This window comes from Alosa alosa, chromosome 16 (genome assembly GCF_017589495.1).
Source record: "Alosa alosa isolate M-15738 ecotype Scorff River chromosome 16, AALO_Geno_1.1, whole genome shotgun sequence".
NCBI lineage: Eukaryota > Metazoa > Chordata > Actinopteri > Clupeiformes > Clupeidae > Alosa > Alosa alosa.
The window spans coordinates 17,973,825-17,991,221 of NC_063204.1; the positions used below are offsets into that span (position 1 = coordinate 17,973,825).

At 43.6% G+C, this 17,397-nt stretch overlaps 1 protein-coding gene across 4 annotated transcripts; it reads left to right on the forward strand.

The window, feature by feature from the left end:
• Positions 1-65: 65 nt before the first annotated feature.
• On the forward strand, positions 66-17,371 carry LOC125309689. Of its 4 annotated transcripts, none has more exons than XM_048266758.1 (6): positions 66-213; positions 15,783-15,846; positions 15,934-16,078; positions 16,255-16,291; positions 16,393-16,652; positions 16,827-17,371. In XM_048266758.1, exons 1-6 carry the CDS (start codon positions 88-90, stop codon positions 17,239-17,241), a joined length of 1,047 nt encoding a protein of 348 aa, XP_048122715.1. In that variant the 5' UTR covers positions 66-87; the 3' UTR covers positions 17,242-17,371. The 4 variants fall into 4 exon arrangements, with proteins under 4 accessions (XP_048122715.1, XP_048122716.1, XP_048122719.1 ...); XM_048266759.1 differs by having other exon boundaries at positions 15,786-15,846; XM_048266762.1 differs by lacking the exon at positions 66-213 and adding an exon at positions 14,323-14,428 and having other exon boundaries at positions 15,786-15,846.
• The last annotated feature ends 26 nt before the right edge of the window (positions 17,372-17,397 follow it).

The window sequence follows — 17,397 nt, forward strand, 5'->3', positions numbered from 1 at the left end:
GAAATGTTCACCCCAAGGTCGACTGTTACAGCGGTGCAGGGCCGTCGACATCGAAAGTGCACAGGCTGAAGGAGGAACACAGCTTTGATGTGCAGTGTAGTAACACAGAGGAAGGCCAAGCACAGGTGGATTCGGAGGATGTGGAGAGAGAGAGACGTTAAGGAGGAGGAGGAGGAGAGAGACGTTACCCAGCAGGGACAAATTGAGGAAGAGGTCAGAATAGCTACTGTAAATGTTAGCAGAATGAAGAGGGATGTTTCATGCAGGGAGGGCTGTTGTGTGTGTGTGGAGGGCTGGGTGACCACCTGCTCCTCAGCTTTCGATTGACATGCATTTGAGCGTTTCTCTGCAACATGCATCAGTAGCAAAGAAGCCATTTGCATTTTACATTGCGCTATTCGATTGTCGTCGAATAATAAAATAAGTTATCCACAACAAATCAACGAGTGGTCGGCCTCAGAACGCACTCAACTTTTTGAGATCTGAAGTCAGTCATGATTGGTCGAAATTGTTGTCAATCTTGATGCAGTACAACAAGCAAACCTATCACATTTCTGTGCGCATACAGGCAGGTACACACAGGGACGGATTAAACAAATATGGGCCCCTGTACACAATATCAAAAAAGCCCCCCCCCCCCCCCCCCCTGACGCGTGCTTTGCAGCGTGCAGCCAGCTTCTTTTTGCTGTCGCTGTGCAGGCTGGTGCACAATTGCACACAATGAAAATGTAGTACATTATGTCATATATTATAACTCAGGCCCACACAGAAATGAATTCCAGCAGCTGTTTTTATTATTAGGCTGTTCACTAGTTCGCCCTTCTATATGATTGCTTCAGCTAGACTAGAATGTATGGGAGAAGTGCGTGTTTGGCAAGGTAGCTGTCCGTGGTCCTGGAGTGCCTGGAGCGGATATCGCGATAAAGCGATGACCGCTTGCACCCCCCTGTGTAAGGAGGATGAGTAACAGGGCAATTGGTGAAATGGAGGAGTAGGGGGAGGAGGGGGGATGATTTCGCGAACGTCGGAGCGTGTGACGTATGGAAAAGGAGGTCGGCAGTGGGTGAGTTAATTGCTGTCAATCATCCCGAAGGCTCCACCCGAACTTTGTTTATAAAACATGATTTCACTAGTTCGCCCTTCTATATGATTGCTTCAGCTAGACTAGAATGTATGGGAGAAGTGCGTGTTTGGCAAGGTAGCTGTCCGTGGTCCTGGAGTGCCTGGAGCGGATATCGCGATAGAGCGATGACCGCTTGCACCCCAAAAGATCACAGAGAAAGGCCGCTACCAACTACATAAGTGCTTGCTGAGCGAGTCGTAAATCCGCTAGATTGGAGCGGATGTAAGACTGGTAGGCATCCGAGGACCAACGCCCAGTATTTTAATTTGATGTCCGATAAGCCGTTGGCGCCTGTTGTTGGCAGCTCATATCTTGAAGGAGTGTGCGGAGTAGCGATCCGGCGGAAAACCAGATTTGACTAGAATGTTTTTAAGAGTGTCTGGAATCTGTGGCGAAGTGATGGGTAGCCCTTCGCCTGACTGACCGAGCGGGCTAGTAGACGAGCTTGAGCTGACCGATATGAGATGTAGTAGTGAGATAGGTATTGGAAAGACTGAAGATCTGAGGAGTTAAATGGATATGGAGTGTCCTTTTCGGGACTGATCGGTTTTACTCTGTTTGATGGTAAATCGGATGGTGTCTTGGTCTAGCTGCTCTAGATCTGGGCGATGCAACGGTGGACATCGGGAATGAAGAGAGACGAAGGGCATGTAAACTCGCTACATCTCAGCAGCCCAAAAAAAAAGGCCAGTAGAAACATAACGGAGATGGTGGAATCGAATCGCGGTGACATGAACCCTTTACAGGGTAGCGAGGCAGGTGGCGAGAATGCTTGAGGTAATGGGAAGGCGGGAGTCTTGGGGGACTGACTGTTGCCTCACGGATACCCTTGATTAACAAGCCTATCCTGGTGTCAGAGAAGGAAGGGCATTGAGCCGTGGAGGAGAGTTTGTAGACTAAAATGAATGCCAGCTAGGTAGACTCTAATGGAAGAGACTTTGATCCCGAGTGAAGTGTGGGCGTAGGTGATAAATGATGATATGGTGACTGCATCGAAACTGGGAAATGGTAGTGAGTGCTTTGCATGGAACTGTTTGAAGCACGACCAAGCAGTCCAGTAGGACTGCATGGTCCTGGGTCTTGCAGGGCTTGGAGGGCTAGGTCGGCCCGTGATGGGCTGAAGATAGCTGAGGGGTGGTTTATAGGAAGATGGTCTCCGAAAAGCTGGGGAGTTGATGGTCGGGGGTTGACTAGTGGACACTTTCGGCGCGCGCCGTGACTGGGGCTATTGCAGAGGGACAAGATGGCTTAGAGTCCCTAAAAACGCGGTTATGGAGCTCCATATCGAGCCCCTCCCCAGTAGGGGTTTTGGTTCCAGAGGCCGACTCTGGCAGCGCGTTAGGCTGAAAACAGCCCGGTGATATGTGTAGAAATGAGCTCTCCCGTAGGGATAATGGCTAGACCGGCGATGATGGCCAGGTAGTCGCTCAGCTCTTTTCGTCGGCTGGGAACGCAAAACAGATGACTTCGTGTAGTTGGTAAAAGCTACGGTGAACTCAGGAAATGACAGGGTTTTGATGCTGGGCCAGAATTTTTTAGAGAAAAACCAGTTCGCCACAGACTAGATCCCGGTTATGAGAGGGAATAGGAAGGGAGGGAAGAATGGTTGAAAGGTCTACGCCTGCACCTGACAAGATGAGGTTCCTGGTGGACGCCGTGGACGGGTGGTGGTTTGAATGCTGCAGCGTGAGGAGGCGCTGGCAGGGCCTGTGCTGTGGCTAAAGAATAGTTTTGCTGCCGAACGGGACGTGCCGTGGTCCGGGCTCGCTGAATGCTGATGACCCGCTGCTGCGGGCTGGTCCAGCCGAGCGGGGAAGAGATGGGAAGGGAGAAAGGGGGAGGGAGGGAGCGTCGCTGGCGCCGCGACGGAAGGGGAGCAACCTGGGACAGGGTCGGGAAGTGGGGCGGGAAGGAAAGAGGGTTAGGGAGTAGCGACGCTGTCGCTATCGGGCCGGCTGAGACCAGGTGCTTTCGCTAACTTCGTAAGAGAGATGGGGAGCTAGTGAGGTGACTCTTCGAGCTGACGCCGTGAGTTGAGGCGCTATAATAATAATAATAAAGCTTTATTTGTATAGCACCTTTCATACACAGAATGCAGCTCAAAGTGCTTTACATTTGAAACATGTAACACAATAATAGTCAGTCAGTCATTATCAATCACTTTTTCTTTGCTGTTTATGTTATACTCAGCAACATATCAAAAATATAGAAAATGGCGCCATAAGACTGGCAGCCTTAACCCTCTTACCCCCACAAGCACGCCATATGGCAACTGTGGCAAGGAAAAACTCCCATATTCCAGGAAGAAACCTTGAGCAGAACCTGACTTAATAGGGGAGCCCATCCGCTTCTGGCTGGCTGCGCCCCTCAATAGTAGCAGATGTAGAATAATCTGAAAAATGTAGTCTACAGGATAAGATGAGTTAACTAAAAGCTTTCCTGTACAGGTATGTTTTCAGATCTTTTAAAAATATTTACTGAACTTCGCCTGCTTGATGTACAGAGGCAGGGTGTTCCATAGTTTGGGGGCATAATGGATAAGCATCTCCACTTTGTTTGTGGAGCACTTTGGAATGCGATTAAAAGATTAGAATTGGATGATCTAAGTTTCCTTTGTGGTTGATAAGATATTAAAAGCTCAGAGATATATGAAGGTGCTATGCCATTCAGAGCTTTGTAAGTAATTAACATAACCTTAAAATCAATTCTATAGGAAATAGGGGAGCCAGTGCAGTTCAGCCAACACAGGGGTGATGTGTTCTCTCTTCTTAGTCTTAGTTAAAAGTCTAGCCGCAGAGTTCTGTATGAGTGCCAATTTCTTTAGATGTTTTTGGGAAGACCAGTGAAAAGTGCATTGCAGTAGTCTAACCTGCTAGTGATAAAGGCGTGAATTAGCTTTTTCTGCATCTTGTTGAGTTAAAAGGGCCGCACTTTGGCAATGTTTCTCAAGTGGAAATAGGCTGTCTGAGTAACTTTACTGATATGGGGCTTAAACTTAACTCTGCATCTAAGATGACACGAGGCTTGTTACTTTTGGTTTGACCTGGTGTGCCAAGTTCCCAGATTACTAAGAATAATATCTAGCTTTAGTTTTGGTCCAACCAGAAGTACCTCTGTTTTGTCATCATTTAGTTTCAAAAAGTTTTGCTCATCCACTGATTAATGGAGGTTAGGCATGCAGTGAGGGAGCAAAGGCCATCTGGGTTAGTTGGCTCCACAGAAAGATACAATTGGGTATCATCTCTGAGCTGTGGAAGTTTACATTATGCTGACTTATGGCGTTTCCCAATGGGAGCATATATAGAGAAAATAGCAGGGGACCAAGGCAGCTCCCCTGGGCCACACCAAAAGGCAAGTCATGTTTTTCAGATACATGATCTCCTAGACTGATATAAAAAATCTCTGCCAGTAATGTAGGTTTGAAACCAGTTTAGAGCATTATCAGAGAGACCCACCCACTTTGCAAGGCGGTGAATTAGGATGCTATGATCAATGGTGTCAAATGCAGCACTCAAATCCAGAAGAATAAGGATTGAGACTTTGTTTGAGTCGGTAGCTAGTCTGAGATCATTGACTATCTTTACTAGAGCCGTTTCTGTGCTGTGATTTGATCTAAAACCTGATTGGAATTTTTCAAGGATACTGTTTTCGTTGAGGAAGGTATTTAACTGATTGCAAACAACTTTTTCAAGTACTTTGCTCAAAAAACGATAGATTTGATATAGGCCTGTAGTTGCTCAGATTGGTATGGTCAAGTTTTGACTTTTTAAGTAAAGGTTTCACAACAGCGGGTTTTAAAAGCAGTTGGAAATATACCTGTTTCTAATGAGGTATTTATTACCTTGAGAAAAAAGGGAGCTAAGCCTTCATATACTTTTTGAGGAATGTAGTAGGGATTGGATCTAAAACACATGTTGAAGAGCGGTTTGAGTTATAATTTTACCAAGCTCAGATTGAGTAATAGTGCTAAAGGACCTTAATTTTGGGGGCTGTTTTTGGGTGTACTATCAAACATATTACTTGTGTTACCAATAGCCTCCCTTATAGAAATGACTTTGTTTTTGAAGAAGTCTGCAAATTCTTCGCATCTTAGAGAGGATGCCTGACTGAGTGTGTCAAAAGGTGTTTGATGCAATAGCCTATCAATGGTAGAGAACAACACCCTAGAGTTTCTACTGTTTTCAGCAATTACCTTAGAGAAGTGGTTCCTCCTCTCATTCCGAATAGCTCTATTATAATTTGCAATTTTTTTTTTTTTTTTTTCACGGTGAACCTGTAACTTAGTTTTTCTCCATGTTCTCTCAGCTTTCCTACATGATCTTTTTAGATCATGGATATTTTCGTTCATCCAAGGTGTCAGTTTGCTACAGGGCCTTTTTTTAGTCTTTAAGGGTGCCACTCTGTCAAGCAGAGCCTAATTCACGATTAAGAGCCTCTACCATTTGATCAATGGGATGATGTAAAATATCTAAATTTATGGAGTCTATAAGAGCTATGAACTGCTGTTCTGCTCTAATGTCCAAGAGTCGCGATTTGATTGCAATTTCGGGATGAATTTTTGGAGTATGTAGTACAATATTAAAAGATACACAATGATGATCAGACATATTTATATCATTTACTGATAAGTCTGTGACTTCTATCCCTCTGGAAATGACTAGATCGAGGGTGTTGCCAAGGTTGTGGGTGGGTCCTGTAACATGCTGCTTTAGCTCTAAACTGTCCAACACATTAAGGAACTTACTGGCTTTAGCATCAGTTGTCTTATTGACATGAATATTGAAGTCGCCATTTACAATTATCCGATCATAGCTAGTGATGATGAGCGACATAAGTTCAGAAAACTGGTCGAGAAAGCCAGTCCATAGTTTAGGAGGCGGTATAAGGTTAATAGAAGTACAACTGGGTCAGCCTTCAGAGTGAGGGCAATATACTCAAAGGAAGCGAATTACCAAAGTTGACTCGTGTGCAACTATATTTGTTTGAGAGAATGGAGGCAATTCCACCACCTCGTTTGCCTTGTCTAATTGAGTGGAAGAAATTATAATTTGGGGGACAAGTCTCAACAAGAACAGCTTAAGCTGTCTGAAGTCAACCAGGTTTCAACAAGAAACAGAAAATCCAATTTTTTTCACTAATAAAATCATTGATTGCAAAGGTTTTGGTAGTAAGTGCACCTATATTTAGTAAACCCATGTTAGCTGAAAATGCCTCTGGCTTTTGAGGAATATGCTGAGGTATGGAAAGAATATTTGTTAGGTTTCTAGTTTTAAATTTGTCTTTTCTTTTTACTATACGTTGGGTAGAAATCAACGTTGGAATAGAACTATAAGCATAAGTCATGCTATTGCATGACACAGCTTGATCTATGGTAGTAGTATTGTATGTTACCCTGCAGAAAACATTCTCAGACCCATCCACATGTATAATGCCATTCGAATCAATACCTGGGGGGCGTGAATCTGTAATATTTTCTACAGAATGTCAATGTCTCAGTGTGGACGCTTATGTTGTCAGAGAGTAGCCTGGCTCCATGTTGGTTTGGGTGGAGACCATCACGCTTCAGCATACTGGGCCTCTCCCAGAACAAGCCCCAGTTGTTGACATAGGGATGCTTAGGGAAGCGCAGTAGCGTTTGAGCCAGGTGTGGAGATCGAACAGTCTGGACCATCTCTCAGCACCTTTTCTGTAGGTAGGGAGAGGCCCAGAGATGACAAAGCGTTTTTCTGTGCCCATCAGAGTGGTGATGAGAGTTTTGTAGTTTTCCTGCAGTGCTACTGACTGCTTATCTCTGATGTCGCTCGGTGCCCACGGTAATGATGATGTTGTTGACCTTGGTGTGGCGGGCCAGGATGCTTGGGAGTTTCTGCTGGATGTCAAGGACCTTGGCACCAGGGAAGCAGTAGACCTTGGAGGACCGCTACATGATGGGGGGGAATGCAGAGGTCTCTAACCATGGAACTGCCGGCGACCAGGGTGGAGGCTGATGAGGTCCGGGAGGGGGGGGGGCCGACTTTGAGGAGGGACCAGGATGGTTGTCTCGGGCTGAGGGGCTCCTCATCCCCGGTCAGAATGGCATAGCGATTTTCCAGTCGTGATAGGTTGGGCTGGGCCTGAGTGCCGTCCCGACCGCCTGCCGTGCTTGTGATGCTTGCTTCTACGCCATGGCTCAGGCTGGTGGGAGGGAGCTGGCCAGCAGAGCAGGCTTGGTTCTCCAGCAGAGGCCGGGAGAGGCAACAGGGACAGAAGTTGCATTAGTGCATGGCATGGTTAAAGTATTGGAGGACAGAGTGAAATCAGGGCATCTGGCATTTGTATGTGTAAGAGAGGTAACGCATTTCACGGAGAGAAAGGTGTCGAGGAACTGTTCATCCTTCTCAATCTGATGGAGGGTCGCTATTCTGGCTTCGAAGTTCCACTATCTTTCGCTGAGAAGGACGCGATGAGTCGCAGCCTGGTGCACAGCTGAGGGGAGGCATCGTGGTCGCCGGCGAGGGGCTCGCCGGTGTCAACTGTTTTTAAACGCTTGTTTGCTAGTTGGCTAGCAACAGCGATATCATCGCAGTTCCTTGATAACTCAACACAGGTAGCGGTAAGTAATCTGAGAAGATCTCACTTTTATATTGAGTCACTAGTTTTGAGAGAGACGTTAGAAGGAATTTGATGCTTTTCTTCTTCCAGATATCGCTTCCTTGGCCCGGTATTATTTGCAGCCCTTGATACTGGCTTAACGCTTAACGCTAACGCTTGACAGAAAAGTTTGGCGATCAAGGTTATAGAGTCCGATAATCCAAAGCCTCGAAAGCAACAACAGTTTATGCAAGAGTTTGTTCACGAGATATAATCGGTAGCCAGTAAATCCTGTAGAAAGTAGATGGTAACAAGGAGATTTAAGATAGATAAGTTTGGAAGTTTAGGTAGTTACATACGGCCTGTGCTGTACAGACGGGGCTTCCGGAATGGAGAGGGGAGGGGAGGGAGGGAGCAGTCGTCGGAACGACTGGAGATGGGGCAGGCCTGGACCGAGTCCCGGCTAGGGAGGTGGATGGGGAGGGAAAGAAGGGTGGGGGGAGAGCGACGCTGTCGCCACCGGGGCCGCCTGGAGAAGTGGGGTTGGACCCGAAATACGGGCGGAGATGCGGCGGAATGGGCCTGAGCCGCTGACGTGGCAGTGGCTGTGGCTGAAGCAGCGGAATGATACGCCTGAAGCCGCGTGTGGTGCCGAAAGTGCTGTCGGGCGCATCTCGGTTCGCGAGGTGGCTGGTGGTGTGTGCTTCGTCCGGCTGAATGGCCGGCGGAAGGAACCGCGTTGGGATGCCAGAAGGAGCAGCTTGCTTCCTGGTCTGGGGAGGAAAACAAAGTGAGGGAGCGGGAGGGCGAAAAGACCGGTTATCCGACTGCGCTAGAAGGCGGAGGAGATGAAACTTCCCATCCGGACTATGGAACGCGATGCCGCTGAATGGAGAGTGCTGGCGATGCTAGAGCCACTGTCCAGTGGGTAGGGTCAACGCCTTGCTGGCGCTGGGTCCTGGTGCTGCCGCGAAGCTGAGGCTGCTGAGCTGGAAATGCTGCCCGCGACGGGCAGGAGAGGAGCACCTTCTGCAACCCTGTGTCCTGGATTCCCTACGCTGGCGGCGCAGGGGAACTAATAAGATTATTTTCGCCCGGCGGAGGGCCCTGGGTGTCGGGTGTTGGCGGGACGAAGTTGTCCTCCAGATCGCTGGAAGAGGCGTGGATTTCCAGTTCCATGAGAGCTGTCTTGTCAATGCAAACAATACGCAGACTGAATGATTTCGCAACGCCGGAGCGCAGGACGATGGAAAAGGAGGTCGGCTTAAATAGGCCTACCCTGGCGGCAGTGGGTGAGTTAATTGCTGTCAATCATCCCGAAGGCTCCACCCGAACTTTGTTTATAAAACATCATTTATCTCCCTTTGCTGTCCAAACAGCAACATTTTTAACTAAACGGACCGGACACAGTTGTCATATCTGACGGACCGGTAGCAGGCACGTTGATAGTATTTTGTGAGAGGTGGTGCTGATCATATTACAGGGGGTTCGGGGGGTGTCTCCCCCTGGACATTTTCAAAATTCTGGCTGTTAAATATACCCTTTTAACGCAGTTTGGAAGGGGCATACAAACTTTAACAGAGCAAGCAGGGCCCGTTTTCTGTCTGACTCAGGTGACGTGAACATTGGCTACCTGCATGATAAGGTTTTCACTTCACTGCTGCTTGACACTACCTTGCGTGGAGACATATTTCACGTTAACAGTGGAGATGTTAGCAAAACTATAGAGTTTGGTAAATGGAGATGCAGATCATCTCCCTAATTAATTTCTTTTGCTAACAGCCCACATTATCGCTCACTCCAGCCAGACGAGTGAAATAAGTGTAGGCCTATCTGTCATCGGCATCGCCATAGGCTATTTGCTACGATATAAGCTACTGTTAGGCCTACAACAAGTCGCGATTTATTAGGCTATCCAATCACTATGCTGTTTTCATGATCATTGCAGGAATCCACTTCATTCACCTACCCACGAGTGGGTCAGTTTCACTTTCGCAAACACGCATACACATTATAATGAGCACTCATAGACTACCACTTCCACCTAATCTTATGCCTCTATATTCTATGAATTAAACTATTTATTGATCAGGAAAACATTTAGTTTATTTTTCTTTCGGTCCGCGGTTCCATAACACCATTCAGTTGTGCCGCAAATTAACAGACAGAAGCACCGGGCATAATCTAGCCTAAATTCATGGCATTTCTTTTTTTAATCCCAGGGCCCCCATTGGCTGAGGGCCCCTGTGCACGTGCACACTTGGCACAAGCCATGATCCGTCCCTGGGTACACACACGTAGGCTACACACGCACACACTCAGAAAGACACTATGACAGAATTTATGATAGCCTGTAACAATGAAAATGTTTTGAGATGTGTGTATCTTCACTTAATAGTATGTGGGGAGATTGTAGGCTAAAAGTGTGTAAATGCTCAACATATGAAATAATTGATAACCACTTTCACTTCAAGATGGGAATTGTGGCACTGTAGCATCTCTCCCAAGATGAAAGTAAGTAGTGAAAGAGCGTATACATTTTTTTAACATGTTAAACCCTTAACAGCTCTTCCATGTAGGCTACTGCGCTTTATTTTTACTTTTTGAAACACAATGTGCGCATATATCCTCTGGTATGTCGTGTGCCTCAGCATATCGTATAAATAATCATGGTGGGCCACCATGGCCAAAAATGCCAGGCCCAGCCCTGGTACCTACTATGGGCTATTTAGTAATCATGACCACACTAAATCCATATCAGTTCAGTTAAATTAAACAACATGGCAGGAGTGAGCATGGGGTTAGTAATGGATATACCATACCATACCATATAATAGTGCCATATTGCTTTTACAACATTTCCATTTACAACTAATCGAGTTTTAAAACATTAAATTAGGTTTTCTAATTTATATTTCGTTCATCCTCCATCCTCAAAAATAGATCCAATCTGATAGTGTTAGCATCAGCTGTTGCCAAGCAACCCAACACTTGAAGCAGTCTCTGTTGTATAATATATAGCGCCTCTCTACCGTGACAGTGTATGCGCCCCGTCACAAGAACGAAAAAACATTCTTAGACTTTGCTAAATAAGGTTTTGATGCATGGCCTCAAAGCTTAGCCTCGTGTGACCATCCTGATCTTGCGAGCTCCATTTTTCCACTCGTAAATCAGTCTGGCTTCTTGCGATGGAGAAAACTTGGATCCATTTGCCAAACGAATGGCCAATCAGTGTTGGTTTTGAGGCGGATTGTATTTTCGTCGACGCTCTGTTAGTACATCATCATACGCTTTGTTGATACGATTGGTTTGGCCCATCTATCACCAACATAGGTGGTGCTAGATAGATGGTTTATCCAATCAGCTAACCAGTATTTTCACCCCTTCCCAAAAGTTCTCCAACGGGAAGTTTATGGAAGAATATTAGACTCAAATGTTTTGTACGTGTGTATCACGTTTTGAAACTGTAGAAATTATTTGTAACTGTAAAAATGATCCGTACAAGTAATTGTCAAAATTACAAATATGCCCTACACTTACAAATCTATTTTATGGGTACGGATCGGTTTTACAGCTACAAATCATCCTACAGTTAAACATATTTTACCATTACAAAAATATTCTACAATTACAAATCAATATTCTACGCACAAAAAGTTGTCCTACAGTTACAATATTTTCTGCAAGTGCACAGACTTTTGCACCACCTTAGGGATGAGAAGCGTCTCATACTGTATGTATTGTGTGTGTGTATCAGGAATTGTAACTGTAGAAATGATTTGTGATGACAGTTGTAGCGTACTGAAAAACAAACAAACAAGATATGTTTATTTACACCCTCTGTTCTCATTAGAGCACAAGGTAAATATCTAAAATACTGGTAATTATCAGAAAATAAGTCACTTCAGGTCGAAGCAAAACCCCTCCGCTGCGTGTCATTGTTTTGTTCTTCCTGTCGGGATTTATTTTCTGATAATTACCGGCGGACAATACATTATCCCTTACTTAAAAATAAAAATCTGCCTGGCTTCTATGGGAATTTAACATAGGGGTATGAATACTTATGCACCCTGTATTTTAATGAAGAACATTTATTTATTTACGATACATTATTCATTCACAAAGACAATTGGTGTCCTTTAAGGTTGGATTTTTCCTCATTTTTGTAAAGGCATTAAGATCCATTTCCAAAAGATTAATTTTTTTATTCCTCTTTTCAGTCAACTTTAGCATGGTGCTGAAGACTTTTTATAGGCACTGTACATCTGTAGCCTATAGGAAGTCTACTTTATTATATATATATATATATATATATATATATTTCATCTGAACATGGATAATTGGCTATTCAGACACTGTTGAAAGTTGCTTCATGCATTCAGCGCCAAACATTGGGCAAAATGATTGATAGGAAAATGAATGCCAATTGTGTACAACAAGCACTGGCGCCTTAATGCAGGGGCTTACCTGGGCTTCAGCCCAGGGGCCTCGACCAATGAAGGGCCTCCTAATACTAATAATGATAATCAATAATAATAAACGGCCGTGTCCGTATTCGCGGGGTCAGTCATAGCTTCTGGAGCTATAGCCTAATTGAGCACATCGCACTGCTCTACAATGACATCATGCAGAGGCCCCCTTTGTCTTCTCTTCTAAGTGTAACAAAATGTGACAAAACTTAATAAATCCCAACGGGTGTGTAGAGGAGCTAGAGGAGAGGCTGAAACTGACTGACAAACTTACAAACTCTGGAGATAACGTGGGTAGGATTGAAGCAACGATAAATGAATGACGTGGATTCCTGTAACTGTCCCTGAAAACAGAAGGCATAGCAGGTAAATATCGTAGAAAATAGCCTGGCAATGAAAGGGCTTTAAAAACATGTATTTCACTTGTCTCACTGGAGTGAACGCAGGACATGGGCTGTTGCGCAAAAAAAATGAATTATCTCCGTTCACCAAAAGCTACGTTTGTGCTAACCCATTCGCACAAATAATAGCCTATGTTATGTTTTCTCCATTGTTAACATGAGATAGCCTATGTCTCAATGTAGGGTAGTGTAGTGATAATGCATAAGGTAGCCACTATGTTCACGTCACATGAGCCAGTTGTTCTGTAGGCTAAAAGTATTTCTGTCCCTCCCAAGCTGCGTTAAAATGGTGTTAAGTGGACAGAATTTCAAAAAACCTCCTGGGGAAACCCCCGAGACGAAAAACACCTGCACTTTTGAAAAGCTTGAAACGTCCATATGTGTAGCTTAACCCATCTTTTACTGTAACTTAGCCAGCCAGTGTTATAAAAGTTCAACACTTGTTTCGTGCAGTGGGCCTTTTTGATAAGCAATGTCATGGGTAGGCTGTCGTGATTAAGGAGGGCTTTCTGTTCCTGTTTATGTAAAGGTTTTACATAGACTCAATAATGATAGGCTACACTGCATGTTAGGCTATTAACCAAAAGCGCACGTTATGTAGGCTAAATAGGCGGGTCAGATTGCAGCCCGGGTATCATTTAATCATAATTAATATTTGCGATTTGGGGGGGGCTTAAAAACGAATAGCCCAGTGGCCTCAGGTGGTATTAAGGCCCCCTGACAACAAGGGAAGCAACCATCTCTGAAATTGGCAGTTGAACTATTGTATATTTCAGGTGTTAAATCAATGTTAAATTCCAATCTTGGGTGACCTAGACAGATTTCCTACACGAGGCCACACCCTGTTTAATGACATCATGTAACTGCTGATGTCACAAAGCCACAAATGTGACATCATACAGGGCCTTACCAGAGAGGGATAAAGCGGAGCGAGAGGCGCAAACGTTCGACAATTTCCACGTTCGATTATTGCAAGGGGGAGGGGGGAAAATCCCCCTTTATGCAGACCAGAGTAAACCCTCGCTGCACTAATGTCAATGGAGACTTGTGGAATTTTACCAATAAATTGGTCATTATGTCTTTCTGGATTTGTTGAGGGTTTTTTGGAAAATTTTGTCATAATCTGTAAGTGTTTGGGATCATTTCAAGCCTAAAAGTGTAATTTGTTAGCATTCGGATTTGTAATAAAATAACTTAATATCAGACCATGCTGCTGCCAGTTACTGTCCAGTTGTTAGCATGCTAGCTAGCCTCTTAGCTAAGGTAACATTTTAAACGGAGAAGTGTAATTTCTTTGAAATGACAACAAGCTGAATAACATTACTGACATTAGTTAAAGTGGATAGTTTATACTCAAGTGAATTTGCAACAGTATATTAAGTTTAAGCGAAGTCCTTCAACTACTAGTCACTTGTTAGCGCATAGCTGTATTGCCATAGCTACTCCCATCCACTTGTATAGCATTTTAAGCTAGCGTTAGCTAGCTAGCTAGCTAGCTCAGTTCACATGACTAATTAAATTATTCATATCATGTCCTAAAGAATGATTCATTGGTATCATACATGATTATAGACAATAATACTGTGAACACAATTATGTTTATCTGTTCTTATTGCTTATTAAGAGAGAAAGTTTATTTAGTGACGTAAGGTGACACTCCCACTTATGCAGACCGGAACTGTCCCGTTTTGCTCCCATAATAACGAATTACGTTGCTCTATCTTGCTAGTAGAGGATCTTTGGCCTTACTGAAGAAGTCCATTTCAGTTCAGTTTCAGTTTCAGTTCATTAGGCTACAATGCAAGCGACCAGAACTGGTTAGCCTACAGCCTATGATAAAATGGGATGATATTTCAAACGAAAAGGTATGTGGAACAACTTTCAGGAGCTAGGTTTTTAATTAAACACAATTACTCTACTTTCTATAGGCTATTTAGTAACCATAACCAGACCAAAATCTATTCTGTTAATTTAAGCAATAAGGCATCTAGACATGTTTTTGTCAGACTACATTTGGACTACCGACTGGAATTAACTGTGGTCTAATTCCAAACTTAACCAGTCAAACGGACTTAACCGTTACATAATCCATACCAAAATGCGAGCAACAAGCACTGATTGGCAGTCTGAGGTAGAACGGTATGTGGAACAACTTTCAATATCTTTTCAATTGGGTTCCCACAAGTCATGGGATTTTGAAAAAGTCCATTTAAGACAGGCAGGGGATGTGATAACTGTTTTGAGCTAAGTCAGGGAATATCAGGGAATTTTGTGCATTGTTCAAAATTGTGTTATAATATGGATGTTTTTTTGCCTGCACAGCAGCACAAAGGCAAACTTTTTTTGTACATTAGAGGTAATCAAAATTCAGCTTTTTAGTTCATAAAAGTTCCCAATTTCATATTGAGAACCTTTACTGTAAGCTTAATTAACCTACAGACTGTATGCTATTTAATTATCACAACCAAACCAAATTTAAACTTAGAAATTAGAGTTTGGGTGTGAAATTGAAAACATACATTGCAATATCTTTGGTATTCCACAAATGGTTACTATGGCTAATAAGTGGTTTCCAAGGTGATCCTAAAGTCATTTGTATTCATTTTTTAATGGGTTAATTTACTTTATCATCCGGAGAGAAAAAATACTCTTCTAATTGGCTGGCGGGGTGGCTTTTAATTCTGAATAACGGGACACCTATGAAGTAGATCTGGTAAAAAAAAGTTTAATCGCCGTTCCATATCAATGCTTATGAATGGTAACTATAACAACGATAGTAGGAAGACGGTTGAGCCTGGAGGCAGGCTTCGCAACAATGGAATCAACTGTAAACAAGCTAAACAGTTCTTTGCCCCTCGCCCTCGCCCATTAATTCCATATAACAGGACACCTCGGCAGACGTTATCCCTTACATAATTGATTCTATTTGCTGGGCTGTCAAAGATTATGTGGGTTGCGTTAGAGTGTTCTTACAGTTGTAGAGGGATGCCATGGAGATTACTAGAGTGCAGATGTGGTCGTCAAGGCGGTCACTAGCTGTGGTCATTGTGGTGGATATAGGGCAACAGCTTGGAACAAAGGCATAATATGTCCTTGACATGACCATTTTAAAATGAATTTGAAGATTTTAACAACAATCTATTTGCCTTGAAAAGTTCTGCGTGCTTTAAAGGCAGTAGATAGCTGCATGTTTAAAATAAGGAATCTATTGTCTTTCAGAAGATAATGGATTCTAATGAGGATGCAACTGCACCTGAGGAGAGAAGCATCACAACTAATGATGGTTAGATTTCTGAATCTTTCCCTTTCCATTATAACTTTACAATTCACCTGTTACAATAATAAAATGTGTTAATCTTCTGTTATTCAGCTTATCCATCTGCGGTTCAGCCAGCCTCCACAGAGCCCACAGCAACAAAGGCTCACATGGGATTCCATCAGCACTTACTTTCCACCTCCAGGATCCAGATGGAGATGATGCCATTTTATGAGTACATTATGGATCTCAGTGAGGAGTAAGTTACTCTCCTTATGTGTCCACAATGTGTGTAGCATTAATGCCATTATTTAATTTATTTCACACACATACTTTTTCTAAAGTGACTATATCAACCCCAAGAACTTGCTCTAACAGGTGCTTTACAACCACAGTAACACAGTCAATAATCAATTTGAATGTTTTTCTCTGAAGGGAATGGGAATCTTTTGCTGATGCTATGCACAACCCTGTAAGTATGATTTGTCTTAACTGCTATGTTTTTTCCCTAATCTGAAATCTTGTGTTGCAGTGTTGAGACAAAATCAAATGTTTTCTCCCCATTCAAAACAGGTGACAAAGGCACAATTTCTCACAGTGTGTGTAAACGTAGCTAAACATGTTACTTTGAGTGCACTAAAAATCATCACACCAAGCCTTGCCAGAAGCCTAGGAGAGGACTCAGAACTGTTGAAGGCACCAGACGAGAGCCAGGATATCATCGAAGTTAATAAGGGGGTATTGACCAAGGTCATTCATAAAGCAGGTAGCAGGTCATCTCTAAGATCCTGTGATGAGCCACCCATGAGCTCACACAGTTCTTCTGGAAAGAGGTATGTTGTGCCAATGCCAATGGCCTGGCAGATTGATAGAGGTGATAGCCGTACCTATTTATGAATTTATGTATTTCTGCTTGTGCTTCTATGCTGTATAAGCTTTTTAAATAAAATGTTTGAGGCTGTAGGGCATGTTATAGGCTAACTACCAACTATTGTGATCTTTTGAAGGTCCAGCACCTCCCTGCAGACTACTTTAGTACCCCAGCATGGCATCACAAAGGAACATATCCTGCACAATGTCCAGAGGAGTCTTACTAAATTGAATGAAGCTGGCTTGACTCCAGCTTCAGAAGAATGGATTGACACCATTGTGACAGAAGTCACACATACAATAGCTTCAACCTTTACCGAGACCAGGCCAGATCTGCAAAACTCATCAAGATGTGCACTTTCACTTCAAAAGACCAAGAGCATTGAACTGATGAAAAATATTTCTTTGAAGTTGAAATCATATATGGATCAACAACATAAACCCTCAAAAACCCAGGCTTCTTGTGGAAGACAATTCCATACTGGTCTCAACTACTGCAGAGGCAATGGCTACCATCATACACGAAATGGAAACATGTTTGGATGGAAATGAAAAGAACCATACTGCTAAAAAACTACTAACGACCATGAAGAGGGCTGTTAAAATTCTGGCTTGCCAAAGTGTTTCTTCAAACCATATTCCTGCTCTTGATACTGATGACCTTGGTGAGCTTGACGTTTGTGAGGAAAAGAAATTCAGGCCAATGTT